Source organism: Lathamus discolor, chromosome 6, assembly GCF_037157495.1.
Source record: "Lathamus discolor isolate bLatDis1 chromosome 6, bLatDis1.hap1, whole genome shotgun sequence".
Lineage (NCBI taxonomy): Eukaryota > Metazoa > Chordata > Aves > Psittaciformes > Psittacidae > Lathamus > Lathamus discolor.
The window spans coordinates 20,684,531-20,709,236 of record NC_088889.1 but is presented as its reverse complement, the minus strand read 5'-3'; the positions used below and the strand labels follow the sequence as shown (position 1 = coordinate 20,709,236).

General features: G+C 42.2%; 1 protein-coding gene across 5 annotated transcripts; it reads left to right on the top strand.

Annotated features, from left to right (window-relative positions):
* On the top strand, positions 1-19,688 carry WDR89 (WD repeat domain 89). Of its 5 annotated transcripts, XM_065685569.1 has the most exons (4): positions 1-52; positions 352-438; positions 2,298-2,383; positions 18,010-19,688. In XM_065685569.1, the coding sequence occupies exon 4, from the start codon at positions 18,041-18,043 to the stop codon at positions 19,208-19,210; it is 1,170 nt and encodes a 389-aa protein (XP_065541641.1). In that variant the 5' UTR covers positions 1-52; positions 352-438; positions 2,298-2,383; positions 18,010-18,040; the 3' UTR covers positions 19,211-19,688. The 5 variants fall into 5 exon arrangements, with proteins under 5 accessions (XP_065541641.1, XP_065541644.1, XP_065541645.1 ...); XM_065685572.1 differs by lacking the exons at positions 1-52; positions 352-438 and adding an exon at positions 1,859-1,940; XM_065685573.1 differs by lacking the exons at positions 1-52; positions 352-438 and adding an exon at positions 2,051-2,104.
* The last annotated feature ends 5,018 nt before the right edge of the window (positions 19,689-24,706 follow it).

Genomic DNA, 24,706 nt, shown 5'->3' with positions numbered 1-24,706 from the left:
AAACTTTACAGATGCACTTCTACCTCATAGATGCAGTGACTCAGCAGCATGGGTGTGCTATCAAGTAATTGTACTTTCTGTTAATATAGCTGGATCCATCTGGGAGTACTGAATACTAAATCTGTGGCAGTAGAGCTGTGTTGTTCCAGTTGATCTTGCAGCTGTTTTTACTTTGTGAACAATGAACAGAAGGTATTTGTTGCATTTGTGGCAACATAAACTATCCCAGGAAACTCAAGATTAAAAATTAACTAAAAATATTTCTCATTAGAATATTGACATTATTATAATGTATATTGTGCCAAAGTAAATATTGTCTTCAGTGAAATCATACACATCCTGTTTTTACAGTTTCAGAACAGCTCTCGCTAATGTGAGCAGTGACTAATCCTGGGTGACAGACTTCAGCAAGACCTGGCTTCACCACAATGGCAGAAGGTATTTACTTTGAAAATAATATGCATGTAATTTGGGTCTTTGCTGTCATGTGCTTAGAGATTTTCCTATCTTCAGTGTACCATGCAGAAACAAAATGGTCCCCAAAATAACTGTTAGGAAGCAAAATTAAACGAGAAAGACCTCCTCTTTGTGGCAGCTGGTAAACTCGTCTATCCCCTGCGATACCTGCTTGGCTAAGCAGCTGCTGTGACTCCATAATTACAAACAGGCGATCTAGTCTCTGTCCTAACTATTTAGAGGCAGACTTTGAGCTGAAATCAAGGTGAATCACCAAGCCATCTGTAAAATACAAGCCAAGCTGATGATCTCATGGTGTTGCAGTGATGACAGAGAAGTGTATTCTCTATTCATAGAAAGATTATTGTGCCAGAGGTACATAAATAGCTGCAGTAATAAAAATAACAGTAGTTACGCTGGAGTACGACTTTTAATTACACATTTGCACGCTACTAGTGACAGGCAACTGAAACTGTCGGTACTTTGAAGTATCTTTTGATGAACTTTCTGTTTTCATGACATGTCACAGGTAAGGACATTAAACGGAGGTACAACATTTGTTTTTATAATGTTCTGTCATTATTATCCATATGATTTGACCACATTACTGGGCTTAGATAAAGCTTTTTATCTTGTCAGAAAAACAGCTCAAATGTTTAGATTTTAATTTTAAAAATGGCAGTGGAAACTAAGCTAATGAAAGCATTGTTTAAACATTTATCTTGAAAGAGTGTATTTTTGATACCGGTATTATTACAACAACTTACAGCACTAATCAGAAAAGACTACAAATCTGATTTTAACCGGTACAAAAATAAAGGTACGGATTTGTCTATTCATTAACGGCCAAGATCATGGAGTAATGCAGTACTCTGCAGCTGGAGCCAAACCTGAGTGCCGCACAGGGAATTAAAAGCAGAACGCGAGATTCTGAATCCCAACACTTTGAGCAGCCTTAAAGAAAAAGAAGAATCGCGTGTGAAGCATGCGGTCCTTTCTCTAATAACCTGTATGTGCTAGCTTCTTAAACCGCAAGTAAAACGCGGGGAAAAAATACTATTTTGAACTTTAGTTGATAAAAAGACGGGCCTGGGGCAATGCCAGGAAAAGCAAACCTCAGCGGCTCTCCTGTCCCCTCTTTTTGTTTGGGTTGCTCCCAGCAAGCATCCCTGCGATGCCGGAGGAGAGCAGCTCCGCTCCACAGGCCACCGCACGCCTGCCCCCTTGGACGGGCCCATGATGGCGCCGCACGGCGCCGCGGCCAGCAGCCAATGCAGTGGTGGAGGTGGAGAGGTTGCACCGCCCCTTCCGCCTCCTGGCAGCACGCCACTTCCCGACGTAACTTCCTCTCCCTCCGCCGAAGAGGGAAGATGGCCGCTGGCGAAGCGACGGGAGCAGCCAATGGGGTGGCGGGGGAAGGTTCTGGAGGCGGGGCGGCAGCCGGCTGTGTGGAGCAGAGCCGTCGAGGGGAGGGGTGCGGAGGGGTAGGTCCGCGGTGGGGGTATTGGGGAAGGGCTGCCGGGGTAGGGCAGTGTTTGCTGTGAGGAGGGCGAGGGGAGTGTGCTTCCGAGGAGGATCCTCTCTGCCGGGAGCCGGGTTGGGTGGGAGCCTTTGTGGGGCGTGGGGGACTCTGGTTCCTGTGGGCTTGGTATGGTTTGGGCAGGGGAGGATAAGGGTTGCCCGTGGAGGGTGGTTCGGGGTGGGAGAGCGAGCGCGCAGAGGTGTCCCTGTGCCCAGGGATGGACATCTCTTGGCGTACGTCGTGCCCTGTGCGGTGGGGAGGCGAAAAGGGGGGTTCCTGGAGTTCAGTACCTCACCGGTGGTTTTTCTCTTTCCTTTAGGCTGAACTGTGGCGTCTCGTGCTTGCCTGATTGTGATGCTGTCTGTGTTGCTGGTGAAGCTTGAACAAAAGCACTCAACTTTCGCTGTGAGTTTATGCGGTTACTCAGTGATGCCTGGAGCCTTAAAACCAGTAACAGTGCTCTCAAAGCACGCTGGACAGGGGGCAGAGCAGGTGGAGGGTTGGCACTGGCCTCGTCACCCTTCCTAGCTTTGATGCTGTGTCTGCGAGAGAATTGAGGATTGAGCCTGGTGTGAGGATTTGGGTCAGTGTATTGGTAATTTGGATAGGCACATCTGATGAGGGTTGTGACTGGCCACTTACGGGCTGCCAGTGTTAGAGTTAGAACCTGTATTGACAGATAATGCATGTTTAGTAAGCAGTTATGCTGGTAAGCACCAGTGTAGGTGTTGTGAAGATGGGATCTTTTTTAACAATAGTAATAGTTTTAAACAGAAATAGTCTTAAACAAAGCTAGTTTTAACCAAGTTTTAACTAGTTTAAGCAAAAACAGTTTTAAAACAAAAATAGTTTTAAAGTAAAACCAGAAAATCTGGAAAAGGGCAGAATGAGAAATAAAAGGTTTGGTTTGGTTTTTTTGTTTTGTTGTTTGCTGGGAAAAAGTGGAAAGAAACTTTTTCATGTTTTTGAGCCAAAACCCAGAGGAACTCCTGCTAAAGCTGTAATACATGTATCCTTAAATGATATAAGCAATAGGTATTTCAAAATATGCTATGCTGGAGAATTAACTTCTTCCTACAAGATAGAGGAGTGGAATTGTCAGTGCTGTGCTATGTTGCTGACTCACCTTAGTTACAGTTCTACAATAATTGCAAATGGTTACAATAATTGCAAACCCATTTTCCCTAGAAATGTGTTGCATATTTGGAAGAATGCAGAGATGCAAGGTCTTTTGTTAGTATGCTGCTTTCTGGGTCTGTGAAAACTCTGTTCTCAGAGCTAAGCTATATTAATGCCTTTTATTTCCTAGTATTTTAAACAGGTTCCTATTTGAGAGATATGGTCAGATTCTATGAAGCGTGTGTGCGGAACAGCTCCTGTAAGATAACTGGGCATTGTCAGTAGAGTAACTGAAAAGGTTTCTGTTTGTGTGTATCCCAAGGATTGCTTTCCAGGTGCTAATCTTATATAATGCTTGTTTAAAGTTTATGTGTTCTTTCCTGCTTGTTTGGAGTTTAAGACTATGGTAGCTATTTGCATCTTCCTCCAGGTATGTTTTTATGGGGTCAAGGAACGGCCCAAAGGTGGGCCTAGGACTCCTCAGCAGCCTCTGCATACATAGAGAATGATGTGGGGCCTGACTGTTTCTTGTGTGTCTTCAGACTTCTTGGAAACATTTATCTTATTTTTTTGCCAGTTCTGCTGTACGTGGGCTGATTGATGACGTTCAGGTAGATTTTTAAATGGCCTAAGTATGATTTTTTTAAAATTGTTCTTTCTTTCTCTGTATCAGTCTTGGGCACAAGAGTCCTTTGCTGTGCAGCCCTAGTATCTGCTCTGTACCTGACTGTAGGAGGTCTCCTGTAAAAGCACATTGTTGTTACGTACTGTCAGCACTTCCGTGCTGGGTTCTACAGCTTTGACATGCTTTTACTGTGACTATACAAATAATGTGATTTCTGAACTCCTCTGGGGGAAAGAAAACAAAACAAAGCAGAAGGAAATCAGCGCTACCATATAGATGAGCCATGCTTGATGTAAAGTCACCTGTGTGGACTTCAGGGCTTGGCTTTAATTGGTGAATGAAAAGATTTCTATGTGGGTTCACTTCTCCTGTGAGATGATAAGTCTGATAGTGGGTTCCACACCAGACATGAAAAAAGAGTATTGAGATTTGGCAAGGCCAGGTTTTGGAGATGAGTGTGCTTTGTGACTTGCAAGCAATTTAGGAGCAAGCTGGACAATGGAGGACATAGGCAGGAAAAGAGTGACTTGTCTGTAGCTGTGTGGATTTAGGAAGGTTCTCTTAAAATGCGCCTTTGCCCTCTTCAGACATTAGCCTGACCCATTGTCCAGTTCTCCCTTAGCTCTTAACATTCTCATGTTCCCATACCGTCTCTTTTCCTTTAAAGAAGACTTAAATAAATTCTTGCTGGTGCATTTTCCCCTCTTATTTCTTCCTGACACCTTTTCCTTCCCCTTTCTTCTCCTCCAAGCTGTCCTCAGATCGTTCTCTCACTCCAGCTTGCAACTGTTGAAGCCCTGGGGAACAACAGTTCTACTGCAGCATTTTGCACCTACAAACCAAACTGCTGGTTCAGATCTGGCAGAAGCATGGTTTGTTGGTTTGTTGGGCTGGTGCAGTCAGCATGTAGAGCTGGGACGTGCTCTGTGCAGTCTGTAAAGAAGCATTTAATTTAGGGCTGATTAGTTAAATACATGTGGAGGAACTTGGTGGTGGTCATGACTGATGAGAGTGTGTTATATGAGCTTCCTAAGAACAGACATCCAGGCTCTTTTCCAGGAGCCTACAAGAAATCTTTACTGTAAGAGTGACAGAGCACTGGAACAGGTTGCCCAGGGGGGTTGTGGAGTCTCCTACACTGGAGATATTCAAGGCCCGCCTGGACAAGTTCCTGTGTGATGTACTGTAGGTTACCCTGCTCTTGCAGGGGGGTTGGACTAGATGATCTTTTTAGGTCCCTTCCAACCCTTGGGATTCTGTGATTCTGTGAATAGGACAAGGGGAGATGGCTTTAACTTGAAAGAGCATAGGCTTAGATGAGATACTGTAAAAAAGGACTGGACGGGGCTTGGAGCAACTTGGTTTAGTGGAAGATGTCCCTGACCATGACAGGGAGTTGGAACTAGGTGAACTTTAAGGTCCCTTCCAACCCAAACTGCCTTCAGATTAAGTCATAGAAATGTTGCCTTCAGATTAAATTTTGGTAGTTTGGATGAGTTGTTTCTATGATGTATTTTTGCCTTCGCAGATACTTTGATGCAAGTTGCACCTAAATATTTGAGAACAAAGCAGGAGATGGGGATGGACAGCTCACTGAAAGAAGAAAGTAAAGCCAATCTAAGGCACTGAAAAGATCATGCTGAAGTTGCAGGACAAATAGTGAAAAATTTGCTTAGGCTGTTCTGAAGGTCTCAGCCCAGAATATGTTTTCTGTCCTGTTTCTAGGCCTTATAGGATTCTTGAGAATCCAGACATTTTGTAAGTAGCAGCAGCAGGTGCAGCTGTGCATTGGAACAAGTTCACATTAATATTTTCTTAAAAACTGTTCAGTCTGATATGTTTTCATTCTGTTCATTATTTAAGGTCCAGGAGGACTGTTGCATTACCTAGTCTGAGCTCCTTTGCAAGATAAACCATCTGTACTGTTGCTTTTACCCTTTACAGACTTTACATGAATTTATCTCCCCTTTCAGATTAATCCAAAGGCCCTTCTTACAGATTGTTATTCTTAGGTTGTTGTTATTATTTTTTAATTGCCTTAATTATATTGCTGAAAATTTTTTGAGGTGACCTTAATGTTTACCTTCAGACTAAAAATTCCAACAGAGAGGAACTTAAGTATTTTAAAACCTCTTAGTCACTGTTTTTTACTCTTTGAGACTTCTTTTATCTAAGACCTCGCAGTGGCTTTATAAGGGCATTTGCTATCTTTCTCTAATTCTGTAGTTTCATACCTAAATGAAAGTTGAATGAAAAATCAAACCTAAAGGGTTCTGGAAATCCTTTGTTTAATATAGCAACTGAATCTTATCTTATCTGTACTAAACTACTCATCGTTCTTACGCTGGATTAAACTAATTAATTTTAAAAAATCAGCTTTAAAATAACTTTTTTTTTCCTGTGTGGTTAACCATCTTTCTTGCAAGCTTTTTTTTTTTTCTTCAGCAGAATCTTCCTCTTTTTTCTTTACTTTTTTAGTTGATTAGTAACTTTTCACTTGTAACTCTCTCTGCAGCCAGCTGTGACTCTTGTGATCTTTCTTTTTCTCACTGTGCTTATTATTTCAAGGCAAAACCATTGCTCAGCTTCTTGTTAAAAAAAAAAAAGTGCTGTACAATTGGTAAGCAGTTACGTTGGTGACAAGATAACCTGGCGTTTAACTAAAATTGGCGAACTGCTTGCTAGATGGAGCTATTTGCTGGCAGGACCTAGACTAGGAAGCTTCAGGTATTGATCACTCCTCAATAATCTTTTTGTAATGAGCATTTCTCAATGTTTGTTGCCATGGGAATGACTGTAAGAGCTGGAATTATTATTTTTCCGTTGTGGAATCAGAAGGAACAAGCAGATGGCTGCGAAAGCAAGAATTCTTGTTTAGAAACATACAGCTCTTACTAGCAAACTTGACTTACTCAGGTTTTGTGTATGGTTTGTGGAGGATTTTTCTTGAGGTAAGTGAAGTTGATTTTAGTTCATTCAATGTCTGTCAGTGTATTTAAGGAGATACACGGCCTGGTTTTGAAAGGGGGAAAAACATGTAAGGAAAAATTAATTCTAGTGGTTTAATGTCTTGGGCAGCTACTACCATGAACATGTACTGGATGTTCTTGGTTGAGGAATGTTCATAGCAGCCAGACATGAGGTAACAGAGTGAGAGAGGAAGGGTTTTTTAGTTGTTGGATTTGGTTTGGTGTCATCTCCCCTCTTGCCTCTTCTCTGGGAAAATTTAGTGATGGGCATTTCTGGGCTTTGTGCTTCCTGGATGCTTCAAGAGCAAACACCAACACACCAGTCAGTTGTTCCTGCGTGCTTCTGTGTGCATTGCATGGAAATGCAAGGGTAACATCTTGCATCCTCGTGAAGTCTAAAAGATCAAAAGCTCTGAATTGAATTCACAAAAATGAGACTTGAAAGAAGTGTGTGTAACTTTTTTTTTGGTCTCTTTGACAGAGCACAAGAAAAAGTTGCAATGTAGTTAAATTTGGGTTTGGTTTTATTTTCCAGGTTTTGGTGCTAGACAGTTCTAAGTAAAGGCTATGATCTGTGATTAATAGTCAGATTTGAGGAACTGAGGCTTTTCAAAGGAAATAAAAAATGCTGCTACCTTTAACAACATTCTTTACAGTACTTCACTGATTTCCTGTGCTTTGCACTGTAAATGCAGTTTTTCCTTCCTTGAATGCCACTCTGTTAAGGAGACAATTAGCTTTTAAGAACCGATGAAAATTAGCGAATGAATATATAGATGAAATAAAAAGAGTAAGTGCTCTCTCTGAATTGTGGGGTCTAGATCTGAGACTGCAGCTCTTGGAGGAGTGAGCGAGCTCTTCTGGAGCGGTGGTCGTTAGTGCCATCAAGTGGGCTGGATGCGCAATAGCAGCTGCTGTCCGTCAGTCACCATGTCACCTCCTGCTCTCCGAGTGACTGACGGTGCATGTGTCCTCTGCCGCGCTGATGGCACGTTTGTGTTGCTCGGAGAGGTGCAGGCACTGCAGAAGTGACTTGAAATGTTGGACCAGATGATCCTTGAGGTCCCTTCCAACCTGATATTCTATGATAAATAGTCAAGCTTGAGACGGAGGCATTGCATTTTCCGCGCAACAGCCTTTGTAAAAAGCTGTAGCTGCTTGGAGGAGCACCGTGTAAATCCTTCACCTTTTATCCCGACAATTTCAGGGGCATGGAGAGGGGAAGCCGCCATAATCTGGAAGTTGCATCCTCTTTGTGCACATATATAACCCCTTCTTACTACTGTCTTATCCTGCTTCTGAAACTACGCAGTGAGCAAATGTTGTGTCTTGCTATTGTCTGTCTGGTGATGTGGTATCTTTCAGGAAAAAATGATGAGCCAGCTTATCTCATAGTTGCTTGTTTTTCAGTCTGCCTTCCTATTTGTGTTCTTTGCTGTGCAAGGGCAGTTGTGGGTGCCAGGTTGACAAGGTTATAAAAGTAGATGAAGATAGTCAAGGTTTTTTCCCCCCACTGTTGTAATTGGAAACTGCTTTGAAAGATAAACTTTATAATTTCTGCTCTAAATTTTATTTATGGTCAGTTTATACTCTTAAACTGTTGTGCCAGTATTGTTCTTGAGTGGCTCCCCTCCCTTCTCAGCATTTATGCCTTTGATGTTTTGAAGATAGCAATCGTGTCCCCTCTCAGTCTCTGTCTTTGCCAAGCTATACAAGGCAAAGAATCCCAGCTACTTGTAAAATAAACAGTCCATTACCTGGATCATCTAACCCATCCTCCTCTGCACTTGATTATGGTTTACTTGTCAAGATGTTGGCTTCAGCAAAGAGCCCTGCTTTTAACCTGCTATGACCCTGCAAAATACAGATTGACTAAAGCATTGAGAACCATCATGGCTTGAGAGCAGGGTTATTAAAATGCATAAAGCTCTTGACTTTGTTTTTGGCCCTTGCCTTGTTTTGGGCAATGCCATCTGCTGAAGAGACTGGAAAAGTCTTTGTGGATCTCAGAAAAACAAATTCCCCACCCACGTCTTACGGGTTTGTGGGTACTAATGAAAGCATATAGTTTTTGTTGTCCTTTGCCGGCAGGGGTTGGCTTGTTGCTGCATACAGTAGTGGTAGAGTATCAATATCTACACGCTTGCTCTTTTGTCCTTCCCTTTCGTGATTCTATTTCTTGCAACTGTGTCCTAGTTCTCATTGTGAAAAACCAGTTGAACATGAACTTCCCGTGCAGTGCGGTGGAAAATCACTGTGCACTTGGGTGTTACAGAAAGGGAAAAATGATTTCTTTTTTTTTTTTTAAATCTGTGCATGGCATTGGTGAAGCTATACAGGAGTCCGTGTATGGCTCAAGTGTAAACACTGCCTAAAGGCTCCCGAAAACAAAGAGCTGAAGAGAGCGCCTTGCATGGGTACATTGTGCACATACATGATGCCTTGGCATCTTTTGTGGAGACTTTAAAGTACATTCTTTTGAGCAGCATAGAGTCAACATAGCTCTAAATCCCTTTATTTCAGCCTCTCCCACGCTGCTGTTTTCACTTTGATGACATATTTTCCTTTTGTTGCCTCTAAAGTATTGGAAATTGAGCCTAGGACATGATGAGGATTCAGCAGAGCCTCCAACTGTCAGGCTATGCACAAAGAGCATGTTTTAGAAATTGATAGTCTGTTAACTGTCATAGGCACACAAGGATCTCCAGCTTCTCCTGTTGCTTTGATACTGGAAAGGGTCTGACAAATTACCCTGATGTGGTGATGATCTGGATTGGCTAAAAATATATATACATATATGTGTAACCACAAGCATAGGAGAAGATACAGAACTAATCAGTCTCCCAGTTACATACAGGCAGCAACTGCTGAAATAAAAAAATCAAACAGGGTACAACATATATAAAAAGGATATTGTAGGATGTGACTGGCAAAGATACCTTAGCGATCTGCATGTTCCTGGGGAAGCAAATGAGGAAATTAAGGAGAATCTGTTTCCTCTGCTTATGCTTGGCAGATGTTTGTACCTGTGCAATACATCTGGAACTGCAGAGAATGGCTTAAGCAGTAATGCTGTAGTAGTGTTAACAGTTGCCAAGCACACAGATATCCTGGTGCTGCGCATGTATAAGAATATCTTCTTATCAGATCACCGGCACCATCCCTAGTGAAGATGAGAACTGCAGCAACTGATTTAAGCTTGGGTTTTTAAGAAAAGAGTCTTGAAAACATAATAGTCTTATGTTTTGAAGAATGAGCTCTGGTAACAAAATGTACTTAAGCTAAATTACTGTTGTGAAAGAATTTCTAAAGTATTCTGGTAAACAAAACATTTGATCTCATTATAGGTATTTTGGCACCTATGTGTGGTAGTAGGAGCTATTTTTCCTGCTGTAGCTGGGTTTCTTTATATTCTTTTATTATGGTTGCTGCTAAATTTAGGCTGAAATTTCCCAGGCTTCCTGTGGTGTAGAAACAAATTCTTTGGAAGAATTTCAACAAACTTATTGACATTTGGGAAGAATCTTCTTCATTATTTCCAGTTAGTTTAGTAAGAGTATGTTGGTACGAAGAAGCAGTGTCTACATTGGAGGAAATAAATGGTGTTATTACAGAGTCACTATATTATTCATACAGCCGCATAAGCAGTTTTTTCCTTTCACCTTTCTCTGTAGGGTGGATCACTGGGGTTGCCCATTCAGTCGTGGTTTTGTTCATCTTAAAATGGCTCTGAAACTCATTGCTCTTGGATTCTTTTTTTGTAATCCCAAACTTGAAAGGACATCAAAGCGTTTTTTGATTGTGGAATTTGCAAGCGCATTACAGTGCTACCCGGACTTCTGCATTTTATCTTGCAGTGTAGATGTTCAGAGCAAGGCTTTTCCTTTCAGAAGTCTGCAGCTGACTGTACTTTGTAGTGTTTGTGTACACAGGCATTACCAGTTAGGCATATATTGTCTTTGTTTCAGTGACTGAATGCTGCATCTTGCTGGGAGTTACTCGGTAAGCTGTTCTGCCAGAATAAGGACTAGTAAGTGTTCGTAGGCCAGGCTCTAGTTCAAATGGACTCGGGTTAATAGCTTTATTTCTCTTTTCCTTATCTGTGAGGTGGCCATGTTGGTGCATAGCTCTAGTGCCAAGTCAAACAACAAGCTGTTTGACCTTTTAACAACAGAAAATGCTGTTAGTGTGGAGGCATATGAGGAATAGTTCAGAGAAAGGTCTGAACCTTCTCCTATCTGCTATATTGTGGAAATGTGAATGGAGGTAAACTTATTACTATATGCAGTATAACATTGTACCCTGTACATTTGCTTTCCAGCCATTGCTGTCTGTACATAATTAGGAGACTGAATAGTTCTTTATCTTGTCTCCTGTGTCTGTGGTTACAAAAAGTAATGTCAATATGGTGTCTATGGTGGGAGGTGCTCACAAGAGAAGGGAAGTGACTTTTCTGTGGTCACTGTGGTCTGATGAGATAAGCACAAATGCAGAAGCTGATACTTGGATTCTCTTAATGTTTTGCAGCGGGTTGGCTGAATAGCCATGGTTACATTACAGGCACGCACCAGGACAACAGAGGTGCTGCTGTGTCCTGAAGCTCTGAGTTACCTAGTATCTGCTGGAATTGGGAGCATTGATGTTTGCACAGCACTTGGAGAGTGAAGTCTTCTGGAGTGGTTGGGTGTGCACATGATGCACCTTCCATTCCTCGTGGGGGTGTTAGCCAATATCCTGTGTCCCTTCACAGGAGGAGGTGGCTACTGAAGAAAGAGGCTGTGTCATAGAACTAGCCGTGCCTTCCCTGGAAGATGCTTACCCTTCTTTTAGCGGGTGATCTGGATGCTTCACCCCATATGTTGTTTAAGGTGCTGGGCTGGAGTAAAGGTTAAGCACTGTCTGTACCTGGGAGGAGAGCGGAGAAGGGGGAGCAGTAGGCACAAACCTCATATTTGACCCCCATCTCAGAGACTTGCTCCAGTGCAAAAGCCAAGGCCCAGTGCTAGGCCAGTTTTCCTGGCAGGTCCTGTCTGTTTTCTAGAACCTACCTGAGGATGCAGTTTGTTGTTCACCTGTTCAGAGGCTGTGAGTGTGCAATTTAGACATAGACGAGCAGAGGGTTTTTAAATACAGTATCCTTTACAAAAATAAATGAGAATATATAGAATGTAGCAGAAAATGTCCTGATTACGGTATTTCTTGCTGTAATTGAACCTTTGCCTGGGACTCTTTCAGATCTGCCTTTATAAAATAGGATTGCTTCTGCTGCAGCTTCTGTCAGCTTGATCTGAGATTTGCCATGAGAGTAAAATAGAGCATCTCTTATCCTCTTACTACTTTGCAGTCTCCTTTATTGGATGATCACCTCATCAACACCTGGAGGCAGTAACATCCTCTGCCTGGTGAGGGCACTATTAGGAAACCTCCCCATCGCAAGACGGATCTCAGTTGAATCCATCTGCTCATGTCATCAGCCTGACAGAACTGACTTTCCTGCTCCTCTGTTAGTAGGTCTGTGTCATTAGAATGGAATTGGATGAAAAGAGAAGATTGAAAAATGTAATTCTCAAAAGTGTTTGAAATAATGATGAAATAATGCTTCTTAGGGTATTTAGAAACCATGTTTCATGTTAGGGTCTCCTGAACTGCGCAAGAGAAGGTAGTTTAGCTATCTGGGCATCAGATTTTAGTAATTTTGGCTTAAATTTGAAGCCAAAATTAGTAACTTGAGCATTTTTTAGCTTTGTATGGTGTTTTCTGGCTTATTTGAGTTTTTAAATTGTACATTGGTTTGTTTAGGATGGCTTGTTGTCTGGTTCCTTTGCAGCTCTTTACCATCTCTTTGGTTCATGAATTTATACCAGTGGGCTTTCGGTTACTCAAGCTTGAATGTTAATTCGTGGCAACGTGGACCTGAAGTCATGACTAAATTTTCTGAATCTCGCCTACCTCCACAGTGTGGAGTAGAAAGTAGAAAGGTCTTTCTACTTGAAATGCAAAATCTTACGCCAAACCCCAATGTTTAAAATTTTCCTTTGATTAAAATATTTAATGCATTGCTTTTATGATTTATGCATTTAAAACTGCACTTGGTCAAATCCAAAAGTTGTTTTTGTGCTCTCTCTCCATGGATGTCTGGTGTAATACTCAAAAAGAAGTCTTGTTTCTGTATTGACATGAACACCTTGCTTATGCCCCAAAAATGAGCACACAGAAGTTGTAGTTTCTTTTAGTTTTTTTAATTGTTGACCCCCAAAGCACTGGGCACCCGTGAATTTCCAACTTTGCTCTCTCCTAGCTCTGACTCTTATTTTTATCCTTCTAACCAATACTATTATTTAGAACCATTTACTGGGTTCTCTCTCTTCCCTTACAGCACTTCTTTCCATTGCTGAACAGGATTGTATCCCCAAGGTCCATACTGGTGGGAGGGTAGGAATTGATTTCATGGAAGGCAGACAGTTTGATAGACCTGGTTTTTTTGCTCTTCCCATAGACTTTGTGGCAGTGTTTTGTCTTTTTTATCCTTTCTTGATACAATATTTTTCTCTCTTCTGCAAATGCAAAATCAGGTGGAGTTGTGCCTTAGACTTGGAAACTAGATGTAACTGATTTGAAGGAATGAAATAATTCTGTTGGCAGTTTACATCTTGTCAGTGCACCTCAATGTAGCCTCTCACACATGTTATTCTATTCCTGTTTGATAGACTAAATGCTATTCTTTTTGCCTTAAAATGGCTTTGTGGGAATACTGGAAAAACACCTTATCCTCTCTCTTGGTAAAAGACAAAATCAGCTATAGGAGTTTGTATCCTGCAGAAATTCTGCATGCCTGATGAGTGTTCTGTGCTTCTCCTCAGTGCTTAGATCATTTGGCTGATCCATCTTCTGTTGGGAAGTGATGCCAGTGAGGAGAGGTCTCTATGGGCGTTTTGCATTAGTGAAGTGCAGCGTACTAATGCATTCTCAGCCAACCTCGCACTTTTCATGTTTGTTTTAAAATGCAAACCACATGTAATGTTGCATGCATGAACGGCTTTCCCCTGCCCAGAGCTCCAGGTTTGTTCTTGAACTTTTAATAATAGTGAGAATGAAGGGAGGGTCTGTTTGTATTGTTTATAGTTGGAAAGAACAGTGCAAGATTTCATCTACTGCTGTTCAAATCCCTTGCTAATTTTGGTATTTGACCTCTGCAGAGAAGATTGCCAAAACTACAGGTTGTGTTCATTTTTATCAGTGTTTCTACCCTCCTACTCATAAGTTACTCTCATGTTACTGATTAAATCTTTGAGAAAGTTCCATTTCTTTCACATTTTCAATGGTATTTTTCAGAGAGGTAATTTTGTGTTTCTGTATGTTGTTTAGCTGACATTCCCTTTTGGAAATGAGAGCCATGCAATCTGGCAGCATATTGTGTACACCAGTAACACGAGAAGGAAAATAACTGACAAATTGCTCATTTATGTTTTTAAAACCTCTGGATTGAAGAGGACTCATGAGTCTGTTGGCTTGAGTTGAGACTGCAGCATTTAGAACACTGCACAAAGAGCACAGTGCTATATGCTGGGACAACACTGAGTGTTGAGTTTGTGCAGATGAGTGCTTACCTCTCATTTCTCTGTCATTGAAAAGGGTGGCTTTTGGCACTGCTGCCTGTTTGCTTCTAGTCTTGCTGTGTGGTTGTTTCCACACTCAACTAGTGAGAAATGTGTAACAAAGCATCTGAAAATCCCGTCCTGCCTCTTTTTCATCTCTTCCACTTCATGCCTTCTATTCTGAAAAATCCAGCTTCTTTCTTTTTAAAAGGACCCTTGGGGGTCAAAATATTTTAGGTTATTTTAGACTGCTGTATTCACACTGAGTTCCCAAGATGTAATGAGTTGTGAGTGTTCTTCAAGAAGGTTGTTGTTCCTGGTTGTTGTGGTATCAAGATGTGCAGGGGTTGCATGTCACTAAAGTTAGTTCATAGAATAGATCACATGAATGTAGCTCCAGAGGACTAGATACAGTAACACCGAAGTTTCTGGGTTAATTTGTAAAAGGTGGCTTTGCCTTGCTCAGGGGGTACACATGTGAATGCAGATGAGATGTAGCTGTTACATACCAGGAATGGTGATCTCTGAGGATGGGACTGCACTCCTGTTTCAAACACAAGTGACTGGCCATAGCCAGACACCTTCAGCCAGATACATATGTGTCATCCCAGTGGTAGTGTTTTCCTGGGACCTTATCACCTGGGTTTTGTCTGTTTTGAGACTAGATTAAGACCGTAGGCCACTGTGAGCTGGAATAAACCAAGTACCTGAATTTAAATCAACTACCTCACATTCTGAGCAAAGGAGGTAACCTGGGGAAAGAGAAGGATTTGGGCCAGTGCTGTCTGTGATCTCTTCTGAGACTGCAACAGTTCAAGAGCAAGCTGTCTGTGCCCTCCAGGGTCTTTATGTCAGCCAGTTTGTCATGTTAACATGAGCAGTTTTCATTATTGATCATTGCAACTGGCTGTGGTGCTATATCCAAAATATGTCAAGTTTCAAAGGGTTCTTTGTGGCAGAAACAAAACAGTTGTGTTGTTGAAGTTAAGGAGTGCTCAACTAAAAGTGCTTCACTTCTGTGGTGCAGAGCACTATGTGCTTTGTAAGTGGCTTTGGTCCAGTGCTTAGTTATCTTCTATTGTGTTTGGAAGACCATTGTTTCCTATTTGTCTCATAAATTTAACACAGATCCTATTCCTGCCATTTAAATTTTCCCATCAAAATACAACAGTGACTTCCCCTCCTGAAAAGGAAGGGCTGGCAGCTACACCCTGAAGTCTGAGCATGAATTGTTTATATAACCTTCAGTCACAATTTCGTAGGAGTCTGAAGACTTTCTTACTAGGGCAGACATTTTACTGAGTTTTGAGCAAAAACCTGGCTGCCATCAAATGCAATTTTAAGCCTCCTTAGTTGTTGCAGTGGAATTGAATTGAAAACTGTACCCTCCAGCTTCCTGATGGTATAAATTGCACATCTGTCTGGAAACATGAACAGTATTTTCTGGTATTTCAGAATAGCTGTACTGATGTCATTCAGGGGTAAAGCATGAGAGCTATCTAGGGCTAATTTTATTTCCCAGAAAATATTATTAAATCTGAATGAACATGCTTTTGCAGGCTCTGGCTTTTTACAACTTCTGGGTACTTGTAGAGCTCCCTCCCTTCCTCTCCCCAGCAGTAAAAGCTCCGACATGAATGTTGCAGAAACAGCTTATTGAATAATATTCTCTATCAAAGTCAGTAATATTTAAACAACTGCAGCTTGCTTTCCAAATGGATGATGTTTGTCAGGAACATGTCTGTTTGAGTTTACTTGGCCTTTTGAGCATAAAAAGTCTGAATATTTAGAGCCTGAAATTCAGGTCAGTCTGGAAAAGTACATTTTTCTTACAAAAAGTTTACAGAGAGAACCCATTTTTTGTTAGTAACTGTAGCACTGCAGGATAGCTGGTTTATGAAGGCTTCTTTCTCCACCTTCAAGCACATGCTTTTGAGATATTATTTAAATTGAAACTTCCATTGCAATTCTTCAGTAAATTGGACTACGTAGAAGTTGTTCTTATAGATAATGTTAAAATATTTTATTTCTTAAATTTAGATTACTATTTTGCATGGGAGTTCAACAGTTTTGTGCTTAAGCATTGTGGCACAAGGTCTTTCAGAACAGTTTGCTTTATGTAATAGCTCTAGTAAAAGCGTGTACCATTTGAGGACATACCCAGAAAAGCAAGTAAGGAGCGAGCTTTGTGGGTAGGATTCTGCGCAGGCTAATGCCAGAAAACACGTTGAACTTCTCTTCAGAGGGGAAAGAAGTTTCCACAGGATGTCTGCGTTTCATGGCAAAAATTACTTGTAGATGTGCTCTGAAAGGTTGCCTTGATTTGAAGATTAACCTGAGGACCTCGTTGTCAGGATGTTACTGAAGAAAATAGCTTAGTGAGATTATTTGTGACTTGGGAATTGAGTGTGCCTACTTAAGCTGTTTTTAAGAATTTGCTCGTTTGTCACACGCTGTTGTGAATATTTATGTGTACCAAAGGGGAGGAGGGAAAGCAAAACCCTGAAAGTACAAGCAGCACCTTGAAGGAAAAAAACCAACCATACAGCAGAATGCAGTTTTGTCATAGCAGTCTGTACCAGTGGGAGGTCATGGGGGTGTTGACCCCCTAGAACATGCTGTGGTTCCCTCAGTGTTCAGGGGGAGGGGGTTTAACACAAGAGAGTAATCTAATTGAACCTGTAATTTTAACAGGAGTCATTCACGTGGATGATTGTGCTTACTTAGGGTACTCCACCGCAGCTTCCTTTACAAAATGTTGTGGCTTGTGAACTCACTAAAACCATGTATTGTGTATGAATGCAAATATCTCTTTCATATTTCAATTCTTCAGTTTTGGGGGGGGGGGTTGACTCTGAATTGCTGAAAGCCTTTACTGCAATGGCAGAATTGAATTTGCCTTTGTGTTACAGGAGAGAACTCCCCCTGTTTTTTCTTTTTGGGTTTCTAGGAGGGTTCAATTGTGCTAGAGGAGAATTGCCTCTGAAGGGGAGATTTTTATCAGTTGCACGAAGAGCCAGAATTATGTGGTTTTGTAGGAGGCTCAAAAACCATTTAGGATCTTGGGAGAATTGATGAAAAAGGCAAAGGTGCTTAACTCCAGTGAATTCCACTGATGTCATGTAGCCTGTTCAGGTGGTCTGTGGTATGCTGACACGGGTTCATGGGCGTCATTGGGCACCTAAATACTTGTAAAATTTATCTCATCTGGCCATTTCAGGCAGTAGTTGTTATGTAATTTTGGTCTCATTGTCTGCCTACCCTTTGCACATCCCTCAGCAGAAAAGTTCTCTCAAGAAGTCTCCTGCAGTTGTATTGAAGCAGCTATTTGTGGGCTGTGCCTCTAAGCAGCTTCTTAGGGCACCTCCTCAGGTCGTGGTGATGACTTCATTTTCTTTCCACGTGTGGAGAACATCACTTTATAAAAAAAATAAAGCGAATTTAGCAAAGTGGCTTTCACAGGATTTGCAGACAGACTGTTGGATCTTTCGGGGGGGTTATGATGTAGTGCTTACAGTCACAAGAGGCTGAACTCCTTAACTTGAGGAGCCCTTTCCAGTTCTGTGGTTCTGTAAATGAAGTGGTAGTGTGTAGGACATTGGGATAATTAAGTTTTGACTTCACGCATCATTTCTGTGCAGGATGTTTTTTTACACATTTTTAAAGCTAGTATTATTTAAGAATGCTATAATTAAAACTCACCTTGGTTTGTATTTGTCACAGGTTTCTGACAACATTAGGAACAGCATTTGAGATGACAGCAGTGGAGAAGATTGAGGAGCAGCTTGCTAGTCTAAGCATAGCAAAACGTTCTACGCTACTTGAGGAGCCTGCTTACTTGCTGGATATAGATGTTTCCAAACCAGCTCAATCTGAAAGCAGTCGCTTTGTGGCAGTTTCATGTTCCAATAAGTCAATTAGGGTCTATAACAGGGAAACATTAAGCTTCCTGCGGGAGTACAGTAACCATCCTGGGATACTTAATGGAGTCCGATTTGCACACACGTGTGACAGCACAGTGTTTTCAGCGTGCAGTGATGGTACAGTGAAGTGTTGGGATATTCGTTTATCAACTCAGAAAGCTGTGCAGGTATTCCATGGCTATCCTTCCAACGTTCTCATCAGTTTTGATGTCAACTGCAGTGATACCATACTTTGTGCTGGAACAGAAAAAGTCGAAAAGGACACATTTCTGGTGTTTTGGGATGCAAGAGGTGTTGCTAACTGCGCCAGCACAAGTAAAGAACCCTTGGGAGTCTACTCTGAAAGTCACAATGATGATATCACTAAAATTTGCTTTCATCCTGTCAAACCCAATTTGGTAGTTTCTGGGTCAACCGATGGGTTGGTTAATGTGTTTGACATTAACAAGGATAATGAAGATGATGCTTTGATATCAACTTGCAATTCAGATTCATCAGTAAGTTTTATTGGCTGGTCTGGGAAAGATTATGAACAGGTCTACTGCGTGACACATGATGAGGGATTTTGTTGGTGGGACATAGCTCAGCTAGATACTGAAGACCCAATAACACTATTGCATGTTGTAGATGTCAGAGAGGCAGTCCATCCTGAAAACAACAGCTTACATTACCTGGTAGGTGGCTTGTACCACGAAAAGGCAGACAAACTCTTCCTTATTGGGGGAACGTCCAGAGGAAACATTCACCTCATGAGCTGCAGCACCGATGGCCTGACCCTGGTGGGTACCCTTTGCAGAGGACACTCTGCTCCTGTTCGCTCTTTCTGCTGGAACCTGACAGATGAGTCTCTGCTGACGGGCGGAGAGGATGCGCAGCTGCTGCTATGGAAACCCGGCGCTGCTGAAAGGGCCCTCGCAAAGAAGGCGTCTATGAAGATCGCGTCTTCTGTGCAGAAGAGAGTGAGAGTTCACAAGAGCTCCCTCAAAAGCAGGAAGAGGTAACATCCTGAAAGCGGGGATCTCTGCTGTGTAGAGCTTTCCTGGTGTTTAATCTCTCAGGCAGTTCTTGGCTGTGCTTTACTGGGAGGTGTTCTGTGGAAGGAACTGTGGTGCTTGAATTCTACCTGGAAATGATGTATTTCAGTCATTAGAAATGACATATGCCTTTTTATGGGTTTTGTTTGTTTTGTGTATTTGCATTTTTTAAAAGTTGCAAATATTAATCAGAAAGGAGTACATGCTTGCTCTGGAATTCTTGAAAAAATATCTCTTATATTATATAAAAATGTTTCTGTGGTTGTTTCATGTCTCAGCCAACACTTTTAATGTGTAGTACAGGCCCGTGGCTCACATAATTTGTTACCTTCCCACTGAAATTCCCTGGCATGTTTTAAATGCTTTTGTATTTCATACAGTATTCTGCTTTCTTTACAGAAACTTTAATGAAATTGCTCAGTATATTAAAAGATTTTATGTTACATCTTTATGTCTGAAGGAATTACTTCTTGGTAAAACAGAAAGTAAATACTGTTTTGCACCGTCATGTCACTGGTTTGTAACAGGCTCATAAAGAAGCAGTGGATACAGCTGTATGTTTCATAGCAAAGATGTGAATGTATTCAACCAAAGAGGAACACAGGATTCCAAACATCTCATTTTTAAGTGTATGAGAACTGTTAAACTGGCATTATTTAGGGCATATTTCCTCCATGAAAATACCCAACAACCTGGTAAGCAGCTTCATTCTCTGCTGGCAAGTACATCTCAGGGAGGTAAACCTGGAAGATTGCAGCGATCTTCCATAGGTTAAAGAAATAGATAGGTATAATTACAGCAGTGGTGCTTCAAGTCCCAAATCCTGCATTTAAAATAAGCCAGTACCACATGCTAAGAGGGAATGTTTAAAACCAAAAATGAATGATGCCTTCTGAGGCTGGACAGAGTGCCAGCCGACATGAGGAGACTGTAACAAAACTTTTAGAGGGGTGTGTGTCCTTTAAGAAGTGTTTCTCTCTGCAGAGAGGTTTTATGCTTTGACATCTCCCCAGCACAGCTCTGTTTTAGTATTCCATCAGATGCCTATTACGTGATGCAAAAATTGCCCTGTACTTCCGAAACGGGTGAGTCTTTATGCTTATTCTTCTTCCCTGGCAGACCACAATCTCTGTGTGTGGCTCTGCACATGCAATTACCTTCATCCTTCTGAGGATCATTGCAGTCACATGGTGGTTGGTAACTACGCCATAATTAACACGTGTGGACTACAACTGAAGACAGCACAAGAGTGTTTCAGAATTGCCATGGTATGGAATAGTTGGCAAAGGAGTTAAGAGGGGCTGGGTTTATTTTTTCTTCTGAGACTGGAGAGGTAATTCTTTCAAAACAAGCTTGAATGTCAGGTTTGGAAGATTAGTCTGGAGTTCAGGAGGTTTCCAAGGCACAGAGGAGAACTCTAGTAGATGGTAGCAACTGCACTGAAGATATCATCTCTGAAAACAAATCCTATTCAACCACAAGTATCAAGTTTCCATATAATACATTTCACAAACTGTTCATGTCTTTGAGCCACAGCTATGCATCCATGGTTGTTCTGGGTCTGTCTGTTGGTGATAATTGAGATGGTTCACTTGCTTTTGTTACTGCTGGTTATTTAAAAATGCAGCTTCACTTTAAAAACCACATTTCTCAACCTTTTTTTTTTTTTTTTTAATGCCTGCTGTTAAATTCAAATTCCACCCAACATCCTTGTCTGGCGCTTTTCAAATTGCTCTGTGCTATTCGGAGACCATTTGGGCACTGTCAGGACTGTGATGCACCTGGGTCATGTGCCCTTTTGAGATTTATTCTCCTAGGTCACTTGATATTGCCCATTTCTGTGGAATTCTGTGAGTGGACCAGAAGCCTCAGACCCCTCTGACTTTACTGTGATGCCCTCATGGGCCTGATGGGGTTCAGTACCAGTAGCTGGGGAGTGGGGAACTAAAGGATGATTGAGACCTATTTCATTGCAAGTACAGCGTGTAACTTGCTTTTCAGGTGTTCTGCCACTCTCTTTCTGGTATCTTGATGCACACGGTGGAGTAGGGTCATTGGCTTTGTCTAATGCTTGATTTGAAGAGAGTTTTGTTTGCTACATACAGGAATGCCCAGTGTGGGAGCTCCTGGTTGCCTCTGCCCGCTCCCAGGTGTCTGCTGGGCGAGGTGTAGGTCTGTTCTGCCAGCTCCCTCTGATTTAAAGCAGCAGAGATGGGAGTGCTGGTACTGGAGTGCTTGAAGCATGCAACCTGTATCTGCTAACTTGTTTCTGAATTAGATCGATCTGTCATAACAAATCGATACCCATCACAGTTAAAGCCATGCTTTTCCCTAGGTTGATTTCTCCCATTTATATGCATAACTTCAACAGCAGTGGAAGGGGAAAAATGTATGTATGTATCTTAAAATTCTGCAAAAGCACGGCAGCGGTCAGGAGTCTCAGGCTTGTGTTGCCTCTGAAAATACTTGATTTCTTTTGTGTTCACTTATTTCAGGTTAACCCATAGAGACAGAAACTACATGTTAACTAGTAATTAGCATTGCTTGCCTTTGTAAACTGCAACTGCTGTTTCATAGACCACAGAGCACAGCCACCATACATATGTAATCATATAAGTAACAACAGACTTGAAATTAGGCAGGTTGACTTGTCTGTGTTTAATGTCTTGGGTTAGTTTTCATGTCTGTAAATTGACTTCAGCGTTGTTAAGAAACAGAATCATACAATCACAAAATGGTTTGGGTTGGAAGTGACCTCTAAATGCCATTTAATCCATCCCCCTCTGCAATGAGCAGGAACATCTTCAGCTAGAGCAGGTTGCTCACAGCCCTGTCCAACCTGGCCTTGAATGTTTCCAGAGATGGGGCATCTGCCACCTCTCTGGGCAACCTGTGCCAGTGTTTCATCACTCTCATCATAAAAAAGTTCTCCCTCATATCCAGTCTGAGTGTATGCTCGTTTAGTTTAAAACCATTGTGCCTTGTCCTGTTGCTGCTGGCCCTGCTGAACAGTTTGTCCTCATCTTTCTTATAAGCCACCTTCAAGTATTGAAAACCTGCAATAAGGTCTCCCTGGAGCCTTCTCTTCTCCAGGCTGAACAAGCCCAACTCTCAGCCTGTCTCCATAGGGACTGTGATCTCTCATCTTCATGGCCTTCCTCTGGACTTACTCCAACAGGTTTATGTCCTTGTGTCAGAGGCTGCAGAGCTGGATGCAGTACTCCAGGTGGGGTTTCACAGGAGCAGAGGGGGAGAATCACTTCTCTCGCCCTGCTGGTCATGTTGTATGTTTGGCTTTCTGGACTGTGAGCGCACGCTTCTGGGTCCTGTCCAGCTTTTCATCCACCAGCACCCCCAAGTCCTTGTCCACAGGTTTGCTCTCAATCCCTTCATCCCCAGCCTGTGTTGATTCCAGGGTTGTCCCAACCCATGTGCAGGACCTTGCCCTTGGCCTTGTATAACCTCCTGAGGTTCACATGGGCCCACCTCTCAAGCCTGTCTAGCTCCCTTTGGATGGTATCCTGTCCCTCAGGCGTGTCAACCACACCATGCATCTTGGTGTCATCTGCAGACTTGCTGAGGGAGCACTCGATCCCATTGTCCATGTCACTGGTGAAGATACTAAACAGTACTGGTCTCACTAGGGACACCACTAATCACTGAGCTCCATCTGGACATGGAGCTGTTACCCACTACTCTCTGGATGTGACTGGCCATCCAATTCCTTGTCTACTGAGCAGTCCACACCTCTCTGGTTTAGAGAGAATGCCATGGGGTCTGTGTCAAAGGCCTTACAGGAGTCCAGATCTGACCTTTATAAAACTTACGTAACTGAAACTCTGTGCAGCAGCTGGCGTTCAGGAATTGCTGGCGTTCAGGAATCATCTCGGTGTGGATGTTTAACCCCAGGGGAAGCTTTCATTCCGGAAGCAGGATCAGATTTTTTCCAGTAAATGAAAAGTGAAAATCCAGATAGACTACCTAAGTGCACAAAACCGTCCATCTTCATTCAGAGATTATAGTAAACCTGTCACAGAGTATTTCTGAGCAGCAGGAGATTATCCTGCTGCGAACACAGGAGAATAAACTTCCTTGCATTTGGCATGTTCCTCCATTTCCTCTGTTTCTTTTTCTCTACTCTGTATGTAAAATCCAGTACTTGCACCCTTACCATGTTGTGAGGGCGAACACCACATTGAATATGAGCTTGCTGCCTTTTCTTGAAGTACTGGTTTACAGTTTCGTTTGTTCAAGTAAAAGACGTGTCAGGATGACGTCCCATAGGCAGTGAGTGTTTCCAGCAATTCTTTTGGTAGGGTGCAGGATTTTACCCACACTCTGGGACTGTGGTGGAAATTATTTGACAAACTAAAGATATGGATTCATTTCTAGGTGGAATTCAGCCAGTTACCAGCCAGAAACAGTTTCGTGAACAGACTGCGTACGGTGTGTGCGCTATGTATTCAAATGGACATAACTGCATGTCTACATTGAAATCCTTATTAGCACAGATGCTGATGCCGCAACAGATTTTAAAGACATAAAGTGTAAGCTTTATGCTATGTTTTTGAATGGTGGCTTTCTCTCAACCAGTGATCTTGTGCAACTCTGTAGGCCATACTCTTGTATAAAGCAATAGATTTTATCCTGTGAAGTGCTGCCTCAGACATGGTTCTTTCGTGGTGGTCAAGGCTGGGCACCTGCACGCTCCTGTAGCCACATCTTGTCTTTGGTGCTGGGGCTTCTGCCTGTTGGGAGGGAGCCTGGTGCAAGTGTTGGTGTTGGTATGGATGCAGTTAATTGCCAGGTCACTTAATCAGCAAAGCTTTTGTACTCCTGAAAGAGCTGACACATGCAGACCCACAATTCACTTTTCTGGATGGTTTTAATACAGGAATTCTTACTTACTGATGGAGTCGAGTATCTGTGAGTACAGTGTACAGCAGTGCTTACCACTTCAGATCCAGGTTAAAGATTACTGACTACACACAGAGCATATAAACGAGCTGGAAGGGACGTTTAACTTCTACTGGGACTTCTGGAGGGTGCTGGAGAACAATGCTTAGAATTGATTTCTTTGACTCCAGCACTGTGGGTGTATGAGGAATAAAGGCAGACAGGGAAACCAATAAAGTGCTTGTAACATCACCTTCAACTGTAACGATTCCTGCCCAAATCCTGGGCTGGTGCATGTCAAGTTTGCATTCAGAGTCTCGTGTCTCTCATCTTAGAAAAAATGGTTTCTTTCTTATGTGCTTTTGTTTCTGTTTATCAGATCAGAAGAAAGGAGGAAGTGTGGACCCTGGGCTGGGAACTGTGGTTCTGCTGATGCTCTGTTAGCAAGTGCCCAGCTGTAAATGCCTCTGAAAGGTGTTGCCTGTGTTTGGAGCTGGTAACAATTGGTGTCTCTCGGGTACCTCTCAGCACAGCAAAGCCTGCAGTGCTCACCAGAGGGCTGCGGAG

What these genes read in the sequence shown, in the direction of transcription:
- WDR89 (XM_065685568.1), top strand. Translation starts at nt 6,648, where the DNA reads ATGGTTTGTGGAGGATTTTTCTTGAG. An exon ending in TGTGGAGGATTTTTCTTGAG is followed by an intron (nt 6,674 to 18,009) that starts GTAAGTGAAGTT and finishes TATTTGTCACAG; the next exon opens with GTTTCTGACAACATTAGGAA.